Here is a 19,479-nt window from a genome sequence, read left to right as displayed (position 1 = left end):
TTAGAAAAATAATTAGCTCACTAGTGTACTTAAATCATCATCTATAACACCAGACTACTTTTTTGAGATGTAGGTATTTAAAACAGCAGGAAGGATGCAGAAGAAAACAGCAGTTAAGTGGTGAGTTACTTTTACTGGTGCTTTTTATGCCTAAGAAAGTTCTAAACACAAGAATTAGCACAGTCTAAACATCTATTCCTTGAAGTTTATTATACTAAAAGAACCCTTGATAACAAATTATATAATCAAATTTTAATCACTTTAGACTCTAATATCTAAGAAAAATAATAGTCCTTGGTTCCCTGTATTCTAGTTTAAAATGTATTTGTGTAATATATGATTGAAATGGCCCTGAGCAGGCAATTTTTCTTCCTTTAAAGGTCTAGCAAACATAATTTAAAAAATAAATATATGCTCTAAAATGGATTAAGGATCTGAATAGATAGTCCTCCAAAGAAGATACATAAGTGGCTAATAAACACAGGAAAAAATGTTCAACTTCATTAGACATAAGGGAAACACAAATCAAAACCAGAAGGAGCTATCACTTCAAACCCATCAGTATAGCTATTATAGATAAGAGAGACAATAACAAGTGTTGGTGATGATGTGGAGAAATTGGAAACTCATACAATGCTGAAATATAAATAGTGCATGCTTCTACTTTAAGAAGACAGTTTGGCACTTCCAGAAAAGATTAAACATAGAGTTGTCATATGACTTAACAGTTTTACTCCAAAGGATATACCCTAGAGAAATGAAAACATAAATTTACAAAAAAGTTTGCATATAAATATTCAGGCAATTTTATTACTAACAGCAGAAAAGTACAAACAACCCAAACATCCATGAACTAATAAATGGATAAATAAAATGTGGTGTTCCACTCAATGAAACATTACTTAGCAATAAAAAGAAATAAAGTACTAGGCTGGGGATGCAGTTCAGTGGTAGAAGGGTGCCATGCATAAGACCTTGGGTTCAAAACCCAGTACCACCAAAAAAAGAGAAATGAAGTACTAACACATGGTGCATCTTGAAAACATTAAGTAAAAGAAATCAGATAATATATTGTATGATTTCGTTTATATGAAATGTCCAGAATAAGATATAATCTAGAAAGATAGAAAGTAGATCAGTGGTTATTTAGGGTTGGAGATATAGGGAGGTTGGGTGGATGATGGCTAAGAGGTGTGGGGTTTCTTTCTGAAGTGATGACAATGTTCTAAAATTGACTGGTTGCCCAACTTCATCAATATACTAAAAGCCACTGAATTTTAAACTTTAAATGAGTGAATTGTATTGGGTGAATTATATCTCAATAAAGCTATTTAAAAAAAAGACTAGCAGAGAGGACTGCTTTTTAAGTTGTGAGCATGCAGTTTGTAAGTATCTGACTAACCACATGGAAACTAGCAGTACAAGAGAAATATAGGTATTTAATCCTCCATAGACATTTATCCAACACAGAAGGTAAATCACTAGTTTTAACACTGAAAAATTAATAAAGGCAAAGAAGAAAAATTATTGGAAAGAAGTGGTAAATATGGATATCCCCATGTTCATATTTTGGGAACCAACAGTAATTTTGGAAGCAGAAAATAAGGTCAACCTAAAAATCAGGATCCATAAATATTTTGGCAAGTTCAAGTCCAAAAAACAAACAAAAAATGTTATCAAAGGCCCTTACTAGACTGATTAGACTAGTTAAAGGGGCACAGAAGTCAACTTAACATTTAATACTTACCCTTCCTTCAGCATCAACCATTATTTCTGACATCTTAAAAGTGACTTTTGGATTTGCTGTGCCTTTAGAAAGAGACATAAATGAGTACTAATGTATATCTAAAATTACTTCAACTAATTGAGCTAGATCAATCCTCTTTATACTTTAGTGAAGCCAGGAATATTGAAGATATAGCTTTATTGCACAAGAATCTGAGTCCCATCTTAAATTCAAACTTTTAAATATGGATATTAAAAACAGACTAAAAAAACTTGAAGGATCAGTATGAAAAGGAAATTCTGTACCATTTCAAAAAATGAAAGCTGTGAACAGCAAAATAGACAAAAAAAAATTACTGATTTATTAAGAACAGAATTACTAAAAAAAAAAAAAATCTTTACTTGGTAGGGAAAATACCTACTTTCGTTCTCTCTTGTTTTGGGGGGGTGGTGGTATTAGGGATTGAACCTAGGGCTTTGCACATTCTAAACAAGTGATTACTGAGCTATATTCCCAATGCTGTTTTATTTTTTGAGACAGGGTCTCACTACATTGCCCATGTTGGCCTCAAACTTGCAATCCTCCTGCCTTAGCCTCCCAAGTAGCTGGGATTACAGATATGTGTTACCACATTCAACCACCTCCTTATTTGTTTCTTGAAGTAAACAGTTTTGTAGGCATCTCTACTTTGAAAATAATTTTTAAAATCTATTTCAGTGACAATAAACAATCCTTATTAAAGGATGTAAATGACCAAGGTTGTAAATGACCAATGCTGACTACCCTTTTGAATGACTGCAGTAGGAAATTTATTTGGAAGGGGGAAATGAATGAATATGAAGGCCAATGGAATACAATACCTGTTTTAGGATAACGGAATGAATCTGCTCTCCTTGTTTCCAACATAGGGGATGTAACATGAATAATTTCCACCTCTGATTCATCATTTTCTTCATATAAAATTCTAAGAATTTTACCACCACTAGGAGCTTAAAAGGAATTTAGATATTGTAAACTTAGGAGAATTATTCCAGAGAAGAATAATCATAACTAACCATTCATTCTAGTATTAGATTTCTCATAATGAAAAATAATCTGTGGATAAAGCATGCTGATATTTATTAATTTGTTTGTTTGTTTAGTGGTACTGGGGATTGAACTCAGGGTCTCACAAATCCTAGGCAATTGATCTGCCACTTAGCCATACCCTCAGCCCACAGTGTGTTTTTACATAAGAAAATATAACCAGTCTTTGTAGTAGCAAAGGGAGTTACCGCCTACTCCCATTACTTTTTACTGGTCCTTGGGGGGGGGGGGGGGGGGGGGACTGAAGATGATACATATATATATATATTTTTTTTAAATAGGGGAAGACATTTTTTAAGGGATATGACCTTGCATACTTTAAAACGCATTCTTTGTTAAAAAGGGAATTATTTAATTTATAATATTTCCTATAAAGTGCTTAAAGAGAATCCAGTAATTTCAATTATTTATTTATATAAAAATCTGTTCGAATAAATATATATGGCAAAATATTTTAGAACTTAAAATTTCCAAATCTAATACAATAGATAGTATTAAAAGAGGGTCCTGTTTGTATCTTCCATTGCTACGATTCTGTTTACATCCATGTAATTTCGCTATAAATGGTTGTAACTTTGGGGTACATGGTTGTAACTTTTTGTACATGGCTGCTTGAGAGTTGCTAGTGTTTTAGGAACTCTAATAAATCTCTTGACACTAAAAAACTTTTTAACAAATTCCAAATCTAAGACAGTTTAAAAGTAAATATTTGTCCCTTAGATGTGTGGGTCTTAAAATGTATTAATGGGTAATAACCAACAAATTTTTAAAAACCAACACAGAAAAGAGTAACAGTATCGGAGTGCATTACACTTAAGGATAAATACTGCTTCATAAAATTTGTTTTATCTGTACAGTATATGTAAAATGTATTAGACCATGATTATAACCAAATTTATAACTGGATCATGGTCAAAAAGTTTGCAAGCCATTACTTTAGAAAACTGTTTCGCATGCAATGAAATACTTGTGCATTCATCCAGATAAAGAAGGAATTTGGGGCTAGAGTTGTGGCTCAGTGCTCGCCTAGCACATGTGAGGCCCTGGCTTCGATCCTCAGCATCACATAAAAATAATTTTAGAAAGGTATGTGTTCACCTACAACTAAAAAATATATTTAAAAAAACAAAAAGAAGGAATTTTTCCTATCCCTTTTTCCTATCCATTCATATACTGATTTGGTCATCTGCTCATGCAGACTCTCAAGTCAATCACATTTCTGCTGGTCTTGAACTTATGAAAATCCTGCCTTAGTCTCCCAAGTTGCTGGGATTATAGGTGTATGCCACTGTGCCTGGCTTCAATCACACATTTTTAATAGAAACTCATTAAGGTGTGGTCTTTTATATAATGTTGCCAAAATTACCAAAACCAGCTTATAAGTGAAAAATTGGCATAAAAAATTGAGAACTTGAGGTGCTGAACCATAATACAATTGTTTTCAATAGAATTTATTATGGTGAGATAAAGTCTATGTATTTAATCCAAATAACCAGTATCCAATCTTTATTACTTTAGAATCTATAATCTGAGATTAGATTCTGAATCTCAGATACTTAACCAATTGACAAGTGAATCTTTTAATACTTCAATTGACGTATAATTATTTTGAACTTCCTTACTTGTTTCAGCTTCTGGACACCACCAATAGCCAGAATATCTATCAAATTCTTCTTGAAGAACAAAGGTAGCAACTCCAGCTGATCTGGGATCCTCTTCCATATTAGCTAGCTCTAGAAAATATAAAAGACAAATTATCACAGAAAGCTGTCTATTTTTTCAGAGTACAAAGAAAGCAAATATGATTCAGTGTGGAGTGATGAACTATAGAACCAAATGGATTGAGTTCAAGTTTGAGCTCCAACATTTACCTATTGTCTAACATTGGGCAAATCAACCTCATTTCATTTGCAAATGGGACTTTATTAGGTTGTTACGAGGATTAAATTAATTAACTTACATAAAATGCTTAGAATAAAGCCTGAACCGTAGTACATACTCCATAAGAATTATTACTTTTCTACCAGGCACAATGGTGCATGTCTATAATCCCAATGAATGGGGAGGCTGAGGCAGAAGTATCACAAGTTTGAGGCTAGTCTAGGCAATTTAGCAAGACCTCATTTCAAAATAAAAATAAAAAGGGCTGAGATATAGTGCAGTGACAGAGCACCTCTGGGTTCAATCCCTAGTACCTTAAGAAAAAAAAAAAAATTACTTTTCCATTTAGTCAGGATGATGGAAAAAAAAGAATACACCTAAAGGGCCATGATGACCTGCAACTCTTCTACACAAAGAAACACATCTTTAGACTTAGAACCTTAGGCCCTAGCTTTGATTTCCAGTGACTGACTGACACAGACAGACAGACAGACACACACACACACACACACACACAGAGCAATTTACTGGGCTAGACTTAGAATGGATCTTACGGATCATATAATTCAACCATTCCTCCCATTCAACCAGACCAGCTCAGCTTTTATCTGTTTTACATTTAGGTTACCAACAAACAGTATGAAGGGAACTCTTGTTTATAAAAACTCCTATTGGGCCTGCCGATATAGCCGAGCAAGTGCTAGGCCCTTAGTATAATAAAATTATAATTATATAAGATTTTATGTGATGGGGAAATGTTTATATACTTCATGATTGGTCTCTTTTTGAGAATGATCAATGTTGTCATATGTCCGTAACTCATTCCTGTTTACTGTTAAATTATATTCCATTTAAACCATCTCCACTCCACCACCTCCTCCTTAGTGGGAATTTTTTTATTCTGAGACAATGTCTTGTTAAGTTGCCCAGGTTGGTTTCAAACTTTTCAACCCTCCTGCCTCAGTCTCCTGAGTAGCTAGGATTATTGGTGTGCAACACCATGTCCTGCTATACCATAGATTATATTATTTTTAAAATATTTTTAGTTGTAGATGAACATAATACCTTTATTTTATTTATTTATTTATTTATTTTTATGTGATGCTGGGAAATCAAACCCAGTGCCTCATGTGTCTTAGGCAAGTGCTCTACCACTGAGCCACAACCCTAGTCCATACCATAGATTTTAAATCTATTCATGTGTTAATGTATGTTTGGGTTACTTCTAATTTTTAGCTATTATGAATAAAGATGCCATGGACTTTCTTGCATTGAATATTTCTGAACACATTTTAATTTGTCTTGAACAAGTAAATACCTAGGAGAAGAGTAACTGGGTACTAAGGGAAATATATGTTTTCCAAAGTATTTGTGTTATTTTATACTCTTATAGCAATAAATGTAAGTTCTACAATGTTAGGTGTAGTCTAGGTATATAGTAATATCTCAATATGATTTTAATTTTCCAAAGTTTTTTTTTCTCTCTTTTTAAAAAATATTTTTTAGTTGTAGATAGACATAATATGCCAGCCCTCTCTCTTTTTTTTTTTGAGATAGGATCTCACTATGGGGTTGCCCAGGCTAGTCTCAAACTCCTGAGCTCAAGAGATCCTCCGAGGGGCTGGGGTTGTAGCTCAGTGGTAGAGCCTTGCCTAGTATGTGTGAGGCACTAGGTTCAATCCTCAGTATCACATAAAAATAAATAAAGGAATAAAAAAAGAGAAAGAGAGATTCTCCCACCTCAGTTTCGAGGAGTGCTGGGACTACAGACATGTACCACTATGCCCAGCTTAGGCAAGTTTTAATTTATTTTTGCTTCTCTGTATTTTCTAGATTGTCTCATATCAATGTACAGTATGAACCAATATTACCTTATCCAAAAAATTTGCGTCTAGAAGTATTTGGTATTTAGAATTTGGGGGATTTTCTATATATTATATATCTACATATATTATGTAATATCTCCAGTAGAGTAACCAAAAGAGTGGTAAACAAACACCCTAATATTCCTGCAGCAAACATGAATAGGTACACTAAGTAGGATTAAGATTATAAATAACCTCAGGGCAGTTCAGGTCAGGTTTTGCTATGAAGTGAGTTTTAGCCTCTAGCTAATGAAAATTAAGCTGAGTTTTCAGAGCTTTTTGTATTTTGGAATTAATAATAGAGTAAAGACTACCCAGTGCTTGCTTTCCTTTAATCTTTCAACTGTCCCACAATTATATCCCCAATTTGAGTTTATATGTTATCTTCCTTTAGTTATGAAGACAGGCATTACTAATTTGTACCTCTTTATCACTTATTACAGAGATCTCAATTATTAAGAGTTACTTATGTACTGAAAAAATGGTATCATCTTGTCTTCCCAATAAGAGAAGTCATTTAGGAGCAGAAGCTAGTATTTATTTACTTTCAATTCCTCTACCATATTAGGCAGAGAATAAACATGCACATGCTGACTGACTAAACTTACTTTCTGAAGTGGACTTTCACTTAGAACCTATTGCAAACAAGCAGACTGGACTGAAGATGCTCCCTCCCTCTCTTCCTTTCTATCTAAGCACATTATGTCCACAGCAGTTGGCACTTTACATTCAGGCAAGGTTTTAAGCACTTCACAAATATTAACTCATTAAAGCCTCGTAATAATCCTGTGTTGATTGAGTAATTAACATTTTTATAGATGCAGAAACTAGGAGAGGTTAAATAACTTGACAGGTCACAGAATTAACAAGTGGTAGATCTAGTCTCAAACCCAGGTAATCTGGTTCTTCATTATTCTATATTCTCTATCTGTATTCTTTTTTTTTTTTTAATCCTCCAGTCAGTTTTAATGAATGGTAGTTCGTATATAATGTGTTACACTAGTTAAGATTAAAGATTTTCTAAGAAATAATTCCTGACGAAAAAATTACTTCCTTAATAGCAACTAAAGGCCCACTCCAAAGTAAGAGAAGACTAGGGCCTGAGTTTCTTGGAGAAAATCCCTAAGTTGACATGTTCCCCTCTTTACAAACAGATGGGGTAGGGAGAGCCAGTTCTAGGCCCCAAAGAAAGAGGATCAATAGGCAAAAAAAAAAAAAAGTCCTGCTTCATAAAGAACTACATCCTCAACCATAGCTACTTTCAACAGAACAGTGGTTCACGAGGTTTTTTTGTTGGCAGAGGCCCTGGGCTCCACTGGGAACCTTTCCTCTCCCTCTGTCACCAACGGTAGTGGGCCAGGGCTCGATTGGGCTCAGTTGGCTTCTGCCATCTTGTGCATATCGTGCTTCCTCTTGATCACAGGGCCCTGGTTGTGAAAGGCTTGCAGTAGCTCATGTGACAGCTTCTCTGGCATCGATGTCCGCCAGTGCTTATTCTTTCGGCATTCAGTGATCATCCACCTCATGGCTAGGAAGTAGAGACGTCAGTCAGCTAGAGGTACAGGGACCTGGTAGAAATGGCACCCTTGAGGATGGTACCAGTCCAATTACAGGCCTCACAGTTTTCAGTGCCTGCTGGAAGATGGTATAGGGATTGCGTTCAATGGTAGCCGGTTCCTCTCCAGAAGCAGCATGGTACTTCCAAACTGCTTCCTTTTCACAGATTCCAAAGTCTGGTTCATGAGAGACCCGGCCGAGTACTTTGTTTCCTCCTTTCAATCATCATGTTGGTGAATTTATTGATCACTGGTCTGCAAACACAGAGCTTGTTTTTATTGCTGGGGCAGCTTTGATGAGCTGAGTTTTCTTGAGCTCCTGGTCGTATTTCTCCTCGGTGAGCTCAGGCACAGGCTTGCGGTAATGTTCTTTGTCAATTAGGGGATCCCTGAATTCAGGACCACAGCCGCTCCACCTCACCTGGGTTTGCCCTAGAAGCGGACAGACAGCACGTAGCATGCCCAGCACCAAGCTCTACCAGCCTCGCAGAGCTATCTGTATTCTTAATAACTACATTAGTGCTAAAATTAATAACACACCATAAACCACACACACCACAGTAAAGAAATGAATAAAAAGATAAGTATAACATCCTGCAGGATTCCCATACTTTCTAATTTAAATTCTGCCAATCAGCATTAATTTTGTGTGAACAGCAATTTTATAGAAAGAAAAAACTAAACAAAAACCCTAATTCTGACAGTTATGTTAGAACTTTGTAGTCCTAGTCTCAATAACAATAACTGTTACATAGTGAGTATTCAATGTTGAAAGCATGAAAAAAATAGCTAGGATTTTCTAGCTAACCAACCTATCTTTCTGATGCCCGTGGTAGCTGTTCTGATTTCCTGACTTCTAAAGGTTTAAACCATTAAACATCAAAACCCGCACTTTTACTTAAGATTCCCCCTATTCCACTCACCCTTCTCTTCTTTTGATCTAGTTTATATCATGTAACTTCAGTAATTTCAACAGTCAAGTTTTGGTGTCCCTGTCCTAATCTTGTGCTTCTCAAATATGATTTCCACAAACTATCCAGAACAGTTTATTTATAAAATGACTAAAACCACATCACCCAACAGCTCAAGGTTTTTCAATGGACCTCCACATAGTGATGAAGTTCTTATCATTTTACATGAGATACAGTCTACCTTGCCCTAGTTCTTTTGACTTAGTTCTTCTGCTTTTGGACAGCATACTACTAACTCCTCACACAGACCAGCATCTTTTGCATCCCTTCTCATGCAGTTAATGTACAGGCATTATTTGATATCAGTTTAGGTGTCATCTTTTCTGGGACATCTTCCCTGACGGCTCTTTCTCATTGGTACTCTGTAACACCCTGTGCTTGATTCTTACTTTGCTTAATTGTCATCAGTTTATGTAGGTTCCTTGAGGAACAGGCTTATATCTTATTCAGTTGCATATCCTTGGTACAGATGTACTGAGAAGGATAGTTCCAGGACCTTCCTCAGATACTAAAATCCATGAATGCTCAAGTCCCTTCATGAAATAGCACAGTATTTGCATTTAAACTCTTGCACATTCTCACATATGCTTTAAATAATCTCTAGATTACTTTTAATACAATAAAAAAAAGTCTATACATGTTCAATGCAAACACAGCCATTGTAGACCTAACTGCATAGTACGTGAATGAGACATGAGATGAATAAAGATCAAACAAATACTGGAGAGAGAATGAGAATCTATGAAATAGTGGGAGGCTATAGCAAGGTGTTCCTATACATCATTTGTGGGGATTTGATAGAGGGATTGAAATGTGAAAAATTTAAGTTTTGCTTTGAACTTTCTGGAATTTTTTCTTTCCTAAAATTTTTCTTTTCTTTTATGTGTGGTGGCTGGGGATTGAACCTAGGGCCTCACACATGGCAGGTAAGTGCTCTACCACTGAGCCACATTCCCAGCCTCTTCCTGAATATTTTGATCTGCAGTTAGATGAGAAACCTATAGATAAAGAGATAAAGATAAAGAGAACTAGCTGTACCTGCCACATTACTTAGCACACCAGAAGTTAAATGAATTCTTTTTAAATGATTTTTTTTTAGTTGTAGATGGGCAAAATACCTTTAGTTTTTTATTTATTTATTTTTATATGGTGCTGAGGCTCAAACGCAGTGCCTCCTGTGTGCTAGGCAAGCGCTCTACCACTGAGCTACAACCCCAGACTTAAGTGAATTTCTGTTGCTTGATTGAATGTTAGAAAAGATTTTATGACTATTATTTAGCACTTTATTAATATAGACTGCTCAGGTTTTAAGCTTCACAAACACTGACTATCCTCATGATGAAAAAGTGTTTGCCATTAACAAACTACTGTAGGCTAAATTAATGTTAGCTTAAATTCAACCTTGAGCTAGGCACAGTGGTGCACACCTGTAATCCCAGAGATTTGGGAGGCTAAGACGGAGGACTGCAAGTTTGTGGCCAGCCTTAGCAATTTAGCAAGAACCTGTCTCAAAATAAAAAATGAAAAGGACTGGGGATGTGGCTCAGTGGTAAAGTACTCCTCCCAAGAACCACAAATAAAATAAATAAAAGGGATAGCTCAGTGGTAGAGCTCCCCTGGGTTCAATCACCAGTGGGGGTATGGGGGAGTTTAAGTGAACAAATCAACCTTGATGAGCAAGGTTTCCTAATGGACTATGGCACACAGTGAAAATATCTTCAAAATATTATAGGCATTACCATTTCTTTTACCATTTTTTTTTTCCCAGTATACTTCATAACTAGAAGGAAAAAACAAAATTTGAGAGTAGAATCTGTATCATTATTTTCCTACCTACAATAAAATCTGTGAAAGAATGTAGTTAATTGTAACTAATAATTAATGATGAGGGGATGATTAAGAAAGGTGGTCAATAAAATCAACTTTGTGGAATATCGATTAAGCAAAAATTGAACAAATTAGTGTTCAGAGTCACCATCCTTTATTATGGAGCTTAAACTTTATTACATAATTCAAAGGAAAAGTGATACATTATTTTCCATCTTTTATTTGTATGAAATCTCTGGAGGAAAACATCCATATCTTTTCTGTGCTGAGTGATGCTTAATATTACTACAGTCACTTCACTACAACTTAAATAAACATCCTATAATATGCAAGGTTCTACAAAATTCTGGTTTTGCTATTATAACAATAATAACTAAGTAGGTTCTCCAAAATAGGAAGATTAATTTTTAGATTGTTTCTGATAGTATGTAACTGGATTTCCTGTTTCTTTCCCCAAAACAAGGCTAATATTTGAGATGGGGTCTACTATGTTGCCTAGACTTGTCTTATACCCTCTTGCCTCAGGTTTTTAAGTGCTAGGATTACAGGCATGCACCACTGGGCCTGGTAAATTTTAATTTAATGAGAATAGTTTAGGGAAAATTCTGAGTCTTATCAGGCTTAAAGGACAATCATGTCAGAGGTGCTATGGTGGTGCTGTTCTAAAATGAACTACAGGCTGTTCACATGCCTGTAAACCTGGCTACTTGCGAGGTTGAGGCAGGAAGACTGCAAATCCATACCAGCATAGGCAATTTAGCAAGATCCTATCTCAAAATAAAACATAAAAAAATTCGGAGGTGTAGCTCAGTGCAAAGTAACCCTGGGTTTGATAACCAGGATGGGGGGAAAAAAAAGGGAAAAAATGAATTAAAAACAAGGTGGCATTATATGATGGCATTATAGACTACTTACCCTCTGTATTTTCTGTATTTTTTTGAAGGTTTGAATGTAAAATATAAAGATTGCCCCACTTGCTTCAATTTTCAAAATGGAAACAAAAGCAAATTAAACTTTAAAAATACTTTCAGGTAAAGATTTAGAGAATCATGCCTTACCATTGTGAACATAGGTGAGCCTCCTTTCTTCTCTAGTTAGGATGTTGGATATCCAAATATCTTGCTATGTATAAAAGCAATCCAGTCTGGATCAGCTGGGCATAATTTTGGATCCATCCGTATGTTGGGACAACTAGTTTCCACTAAATTGGGCCGTAAAGGTTGTTGCTAGACAGGTAAACAACATTTTAAGGTAGGTATCGGGTTGATACTACACATCTGTCTGCTAGTACCCTTCCTATAAAATGAATGATATTTTTAGGTCAAATGTCAACTATAACAGTTGCTCCCCAGAAAAAAAGAATCTTTCAACTGCTTTAACTTATAAAGGACTCATTTCTTTTTTACTATGAATGAAGAAAGGGTAACAGGGGGATGTAATTATATAGACAAGGTAAAGGCACATCATAAATTCTGTTGCTCCAGCTTGCTTACTGGAGAAATTATTCTTGATAAATATTATTATTAAATGCTTATTTATTGAATATTTTATTAAACACTTTATAATTAATTTTAGCAATAAAAAGTTTGCTCATAAAACTGTAATGGAAGTCAGGATCATCACAATGCTATCAAAAGAATAGTTCCTATAGTTCATAAAGAATTGCTTAGAATAAAACCACATAAAATCAAAATGAAAACATCTTTCAGCATCTCCTTCAGTGCTTTCACAGAAAATGGGAATTGATGCTCTTGACTATTTTCTGATATAGAGTTTTGAGCATTTAAAATTGTATCAATGTCACTGAAAAATTAAGTCTTAAAAATGGGAAGTAATATAATATTTCTTGTTTTCATTGCAACTAAATTTCTTGTTGGATAAACTAAATTTTTTGGTTTATTTGTTAATTACTTTTTTGATTTAGGTGTTTACCTTTAGGACCCAGAATCAGATTTAACAAGCAGTAACTCCAACTTACGGTAAATCCTTGTGGCCCTCCATCTTTTACATGATAAATTCCACTACCAGCTTGAAACAGAAATGTTCCACTTCCTTGGTGGTAATCATAAGAAGCAATTCCAACTGTCCCAATGCGTTTTCTTTCTCTTAACAGTTCTTCTTCTCGAGAATACATTCCATAGTCCAGTGTGGCCTAACATAAAAGGAAAAGTCACCTATTCCAGTCTTCTGAAAACTTGCCTTGGCTTTTCATACTGAAATCCTGGCATTTTTAATATTACTAAGTCTACATTTTGTGTGACCCAAAATTTGCTGAAATTTCAAGCAGATTAATTTCAGGAAGTCTGCTGAAAGACTTCCTACTAGTAAATGGACATTAGATGATTATTGTATACATTAAAGAAAAAGAATAAAGTCCCATTATTTTGGAATTCATGACTCGCAACATTAACTGTAATTTAGTTAACATAGAGTTCAGGCAGACATTTAAGTCAAGTGGTTTGCAATGCAGACTTTGACTCTTCACTGGAAGTTTGACTTTGGCAAGCTAGCCTAATTTGTCAAAAGTAATTTTCCTCAATTTCAGTATAATAATAAGTCATCTAGATCAGCTTTTGAAGATTCATTTAGATACAAATATATAAAGTGGTTAGCTAATGACTAGCATACAGTAGTTCTCAAATGTCAGCTGTTATTAGTACCTTTCCACTACCTCTACTAGTTCTCTCTTTAACAAACCCTAAATCAAGCTGGTCACATCACTAACTTAAAACCCACTGTGTCTTAACATGTGCAAGGCTCTGGGGTTTTAATCTTCAGCACCAAAAAAAGAAACTTTCTAAAACAAAAAACTCAAGATGTGATTTTCTGTCTCCTGACCTTTGCTTCACTTTACTCCCTTTCCCAAGGATTGGTTTCTTTCTATTCATCCAATTTTTCTTTTACCCAAACCTTAGCTCAATTCAACCTTGGTTCAGTTATCTTTTCTTTCATTTATTTATTTATTTTTGGTACTTAGGATTGAACCCACAGATGCTTAACCAATTAACCCAAATCCCTAGTCCTTTTTATTTTTTATTTTGAGGTAGAGTCTTGTTAAGTTGCTTAGGGCCTCACTAAATTGCTGAGGTTGGTTCTTGAATTACAATCCCTGGTTTTAGTCTCCGGAGATGGTGGAATTACAGGCGTGGCCACTGTACCTACATGTTATGCTTTCTTCAAAAATTTGATAGGCATTATTGTCTTTTTTTACTTATTTGGCTATGGTACAATTTTTCAATTTTCAGTACAGTTCCTAACTAGGAGAAAAAAAAAGAACTTGAGAGCCATAATCTGTATCATTTTGTTTTTCTACCTACACAATATCTATTACAATCTCTGTTAAAAAACATATGTAGCAGGGCACAGTGGCACACACCTATAATCCCAGAGGCTCCAGAGGCTGAGACAGGAGGATGGCGAGTTCAAAGCCAGTCTCAGCAACAGTGAGGTGCCTAAGCAACTCAGTGAGACCCTGTCTCTAAATAAAATACAAAATTAGGGCTGGGGATGTGGCTCAGTGGTTGACTGCCCCCAAGTTCAATCCCAGTACCCCTCCAAAAAATGAACATATGTAATTAATTGTAAGCATGATGATGAGGGGCTTTACAAGAAATATTATTTGGTATCTGTATAAATTTTTAAAAAACAAAGAAGAAAACAAACCTAGTAAGTGCTACCTTAAAAATATTACATTCATATCATCCTTTATTCTTTATTAAAAGTTCTACACCCTTTATCAGTATGCTAAATAACATAAACATATTAAAGGAACAGATATGATTCTGCTATGAAGGAATAATACTTTTGAAAAGAGTCTAGATAAGCTTACTTTATCTATATCATTTCAAAATTAAGCTTGCACACTGAAAATAAACATCATTCAATCAAGGCAAACACAGGTATATATTTGCAACCTAAAATAATTTTAGATGAGGTTAAAATGAGACAAGCTGGGGCTGGGGGTATAGCTCAATGGTAAAGAATTTGCCCAGCATATGTGTGGCCCTGGTTTTGATCCCCCCAGCATGCTCGCCACCCCCCCCCCAAAAAAAAGAAAAAGAAAAAGAAAAGGACGAGAGAGGTGGTGGGGGGGGGAGAGAGAGGAGAGAGAGAGAGAGAGAGAAACAGAGAAAAAACCTTAGAATCCCACTAAAACCCCCACCTAGTTTTGTGGATTAATTGTGAAATTACTTTCTAATGTTCAATTACATATATAATAGTGCCCCCTTTATTTGTAGTTTTGCTTTCTGTAATTTGTACCCATGATCTGAAAATGTTCAATGGAAAATTTTAGAAATACACAATTCACAAATTTTGAATTGCATGTCATTCTGGGTAGTGTGATGCAATTTTGCATGATCCTGTTTCTCCTATGTCATTCCTGAATCATCTCCTTATCTGGTGTACCCATGCTGTACATGCTACCCATTATTACTCACTTAGGAGCAATCTAGTTGATTATGAGATCAACTATCAGAGAAATGCAGAACTTATGTTCAGGTAACCTCTGATTTACTTAACAATGGCCCCAAAGTGCAAAAATAGTGATGCAGACAATTCAGATAGGTCAAAAAGTAGTAGTAAAAGTTTCTCTAAGTGAAAAAATAAAAATTCTTGGGGCTGGGACTGTGGTTCAGTGGTAGGGCACTGGGTTCGATTTCTCAGCATCACATGAAATACATGAATAAATAAAAGTCTATTAACTTCTGAAAAAAAAAAAAAAACGTTCTTGACAATACTGAAACTGGGGATGTAGCTCAATAGTAGACTGCTTACCAAACATGTGCAAGGTGCTGGGTTCAATCCCAGTATGACCCAGGGGGGTAAAAAAAGTGTGTGACAGAGTAGAGGAGAATGCAAAGCAATCTTTAATAAAAAAACAAACAAAAAAAAAGCAGGGCTGGGGTTGTAGCTCAGTGGTAGAACACTTGCTAGCATGTGTGAGGCACTGGGTTCAATTCTTAGCACCACAAATAAACAAGTAAAATAAAGGTCCATTGACAATTAAAAAAATATTTTAAAAAAATAAGCAAAGAAAAATCACATGTTGAGGTTGCTAGGACCTATATTGTTACTGTTAATTTTTTACTTTGCATAGTTATTTTTTATTTTTCTTTTTGAAGGTCCTGAGGATTGAATCCCATAGCAAGACATGTTACCAATGAGCTACATCTCAGACCTTCATTTTTTATTTTGAGACAGGTCTTCCTAAATTCAAGAGGTTGATCTTGAATTTATGATTCACTTGCCTCAGCCACCTGCGTCGCTGGGATTAGAAGTGTGCACCATTACACCTGGCTCACTTTGATTAATTTATAAATTAAACTTTAGCATAGGAATGTATGAAGACGGAAAAAAAATAGTATACATAGGGTTTTTTCTGGGGGGTGGGTACCAGGGATTGAACTCAGGGGCACTCAACCACTGAGCCACATCCCCCAGTCCTATTTTGTATTTTATTTAGAGATAGGGTCTCACTGAGTTGTTTAGTACCTTGCCATTGCTGAGACTGGCTTTGAACTCGCCATTTTCCTGTCTCAGTCTCCCAAGTCACTGGGATTTTAGGGTTTAGTACCATCTGTGTTTTTCAGGCATTACTGGTGGTTTTCAAACACATTCCCCACAGTTAAGGGGGAACTTATTGTGTTAGGCTGCAACAGCAAAAACTAGCAAATTCACTGAATGAATATTTTAATTCGGATCTTTTTGTTTAAATATCTCTTAAGACTTTTTCTAAGGAAGGCAAAAGAAATTTTGAGTATATGATTATATTTTAATTTATTCATTCATATTGTCTATGAAGATCACCAAACTTGGTCCATAATTCTTTTCTTTCTCTCTCTCTCTCTCTTTTCTTTTCATTTTTTTCAGTATTAGGGATCGAATCCAGGCCGTGTACATGCAAGTCAAGTGTTCTACACTGAGCTAAAGCCCAGCACTTTTTATTTAACTTTGAGATAGTGTATCCCTAAGTTGCCCAGGCTGGTCTTGAACTTGTGATCTCATGCATCTGCCTCCTGAGTAGATGTGATTACAGGTGGGTGCTACTGCACCTGACTTGGTCATACTTTGTATGTTTTAATGCTGTACAATTAAAACATAAGAAATTTAGAGCTGAGAAATTAACTTTCATAAAGAGAACTGTGTACTTTAACTTTGTGATCAAAATTTGTTATTTGCAAGAATAAGATGGTCCCAAAAAATCCTGAAAAAGATAAATGTGGGGAACAACACTGGCCTTACTGTATACTAAAAAGTTAAAACATGAAAAATAGAATGAATAATGTATAGAATAGAAAAATCTAACATGGAATATTGAGTACAGAAATTAGTAAGAAAAGATGGGAAAAAAATAGCACTTTTACAATCAGTGATTACTGATCTAAATTTTAAATTAGTTGGAATTACTGCATAGCCATATGCAAAAAGATAAAATTGGAACCGTATCTTATATATTCTAAATGGATCATAAAATCACGTGGTAAAAAATGAAACTGACTTCCACTAGAGCCAAGATGGAGTAATAGGGTACAGATATACCCTGTCATTTAAAACTGAGAATATGGGCAAAAATGTAAGAAATAATGTTTTTAAGACACCAAATTTCAGTCCACAAAGGACAGTGATATCTGAGAAACGGGAACCAAAGAGGTTGAGGCTAACAATTGTCCCAGCTACTGCTTAAGAGTTTCTAGAAGATGGTGGTGCAAGTGGAGGGAGGAAATTACAAATGAAATTAAAGAAGAAATTACAAATGAAGTAAAAAAATACTTTGACTTGAAAGCAAACAAAACCAAAACATACCAGAACTTCAAGGGATGCAGTGAAAGCAATACCAAAAGGGAAAATATAAAAGTATACAATAAAACAATGATCTCAACTAAAACCTAATCTTCCACCTTAAGACACTGGTGGCGGGGAGGAAAGAGAACAAACTAAGGAAGGAAGGAAATAATACAAATTAGACTAGAAGTAATCAAAATACAGGGGGGAGAACCCTTGCCCAACAAAAAGTTAACTCTTTGAAAAGATTGACAAATTTATCTGGACTGAAGAGGGAGACAAAGCCCACACACAAGCGTGACCTCAAATAGCTAAAATCAGAAATGAAAGAGGGATCATTACTAACAACCTTACAGGAATAACAAAAAAGATTAGAAAGGAATATGAACAACTGTATCCCAACTGCACAAACAATTATATGCCACAAATTAGATAACTTAGATGAAATGGACAAATTCCTAGAAACACACAACTATCAAAACTGACTCAAACAAAGCCTGGCACAGCAGCATGCACCTGTAGTTCCAGGTACTCAGGAGGCTGAGGCAAGAGGATAACTTGAGACTGAGTTGGAGACAAGCTGGGGCAACGTGGCAAGTCCCTGTCTCAAAAAAAAACAACTAACTCAAGAAGAAACAGAAAATCTAAATAGACTTATAACAATCAAATAGATTGAGTAAGTAGTCAAAGAGCTTCCCACAAGCGCCAAGGGCCTGGGAGAGAGCCTAGTAGGCACAAAGTCCTGGGTTCAGATGCTCAGTACCAAACTACTATACCTCAACAAAAACAAAAAAACAAAAGAACCTCTCACAAAGAAGTTCTAAATATTCAAAGAATTAAAACCAATCCTTTTCGAACTTTTCCAAATAACAAGAGGAGGAACACTTCCTAACTCATTCAATGAGATCAGTATGATACATATACCAAAACCAAAATCATTAAAAAACCCTATAGACTAATATCCCTTTTGAATATAGATGCAAAAATTCTCAGCAAAATATTGGCAAACCAAATATAGCAACTATTAAAAGGATTATAAACCATGACCAATTGGGGATTTTTGGTTTTGTTCCTTGAGATGAAGGAAGTCTATGATGTCCAGGCTGATCTCGAACTTCTGGGCTGAAGTTGTCTTCCCATTTCAGCCTCCTGAGAGAGTAGTTGGGACCCAAGCATGCATCATCATGCCCAGCTGACCAAGTGAGATTTATCCAGGGAGTGCAATCGTGATTCAACTTATGAAAATCAATGTAATACCACAATATGAATGATAAAGAAAAAAAATGGCATGATCATTTCAATGAACACAGAAAATCACAAAAATGTCAATATTTTTTCACAATAACAATACTCAATAAAATCAGGAATAAGTCAGGCACAGTGGTGCACACCTATAATACCAGCTACTCACTTGGGAGGCTGAGGCAGGAGGATCACAAGTTCGAGACCAGCCCAGGCAACTTGGCGACACCTGTCTCAAAATAAAAAATAATAATAATAAAAAGGGCTGGGGACACCTGTCTCAAATAAAAATATATATAAAAATAAAAAAAGGGCTGGGTGTATAGCTCAGTGGTAAAGAGCTCAGGGTTCAATCCCCAGTACTGAACAAACAAACAGGAATAGAGGGGAAATTTTTCAATCTGACAAAAGGGCATCTGTGAAAAACCCTCAGCCAATATCATTCATAATGGTGAAAAAACTGAAAATGTTCCTTTTTAAGATAAGGAAAAAGAATGTCTATTCTTACTTCTATTCAACATTGTACTTCTAGTCAGGGCAAA

At 35.4% G+C, this 19,479-nt stretch overlaps 1 protein-coding gene and 1 pseudogene across 1 annotated transcript in view; both read right to left on the bottom strand.

Annotated features, from left to right (window-relative positions):
- Dpp8 (dipeptidyl peptidase 8) overlaps window positions 1–19,479 on the bottom strand; it is a 56,437-nt gene that overhangs the window by 26,204 nt on the left and 10,754 nt on the right. Inside the window, 6 exon segments of the mRNA XM_047539699.1 lie at window positions 1,748–1,809; window positions 2,587–2,715; window positions 4,435–4,545; window positions 11,971–12,033; window positions 12,036–12,138; window positions 12,891–13,064. Of these exon segments, the coding sequence (XP_047395655.1) occupies window positions 1,748–1,809; window positions 2,587–2,715; window positions 4,435–4,545; window positions 11,971–12,033; window positions 12,036–12,138; window positions 12,891–13,064 (642 nt within the window).
- Window positions 7,898–11,661, bottom strand: LOC124973224 (28S ribosomal protein S7, mitochondrial-like; annotated as a pseudogene).

Source organism: Sciurus carolinensis, chromosome 2 (assembly GCF_902686445.1).
Source record: "Sciurus carolinensis chromosome 2, mSciCar1.2, whole genome shotgun sequence".
Classification (NCBI taxonomy): Eukaryota; Metazoa; Chordata; class Mammalia; order Rodentia; family Sciuridae; genus Sciurus; species Sciurus carolinensis.
Note: the sequence above shows the minus strand (reverse complement) of the source record. Positions and strands in the feature narration are given on the sequence as shown.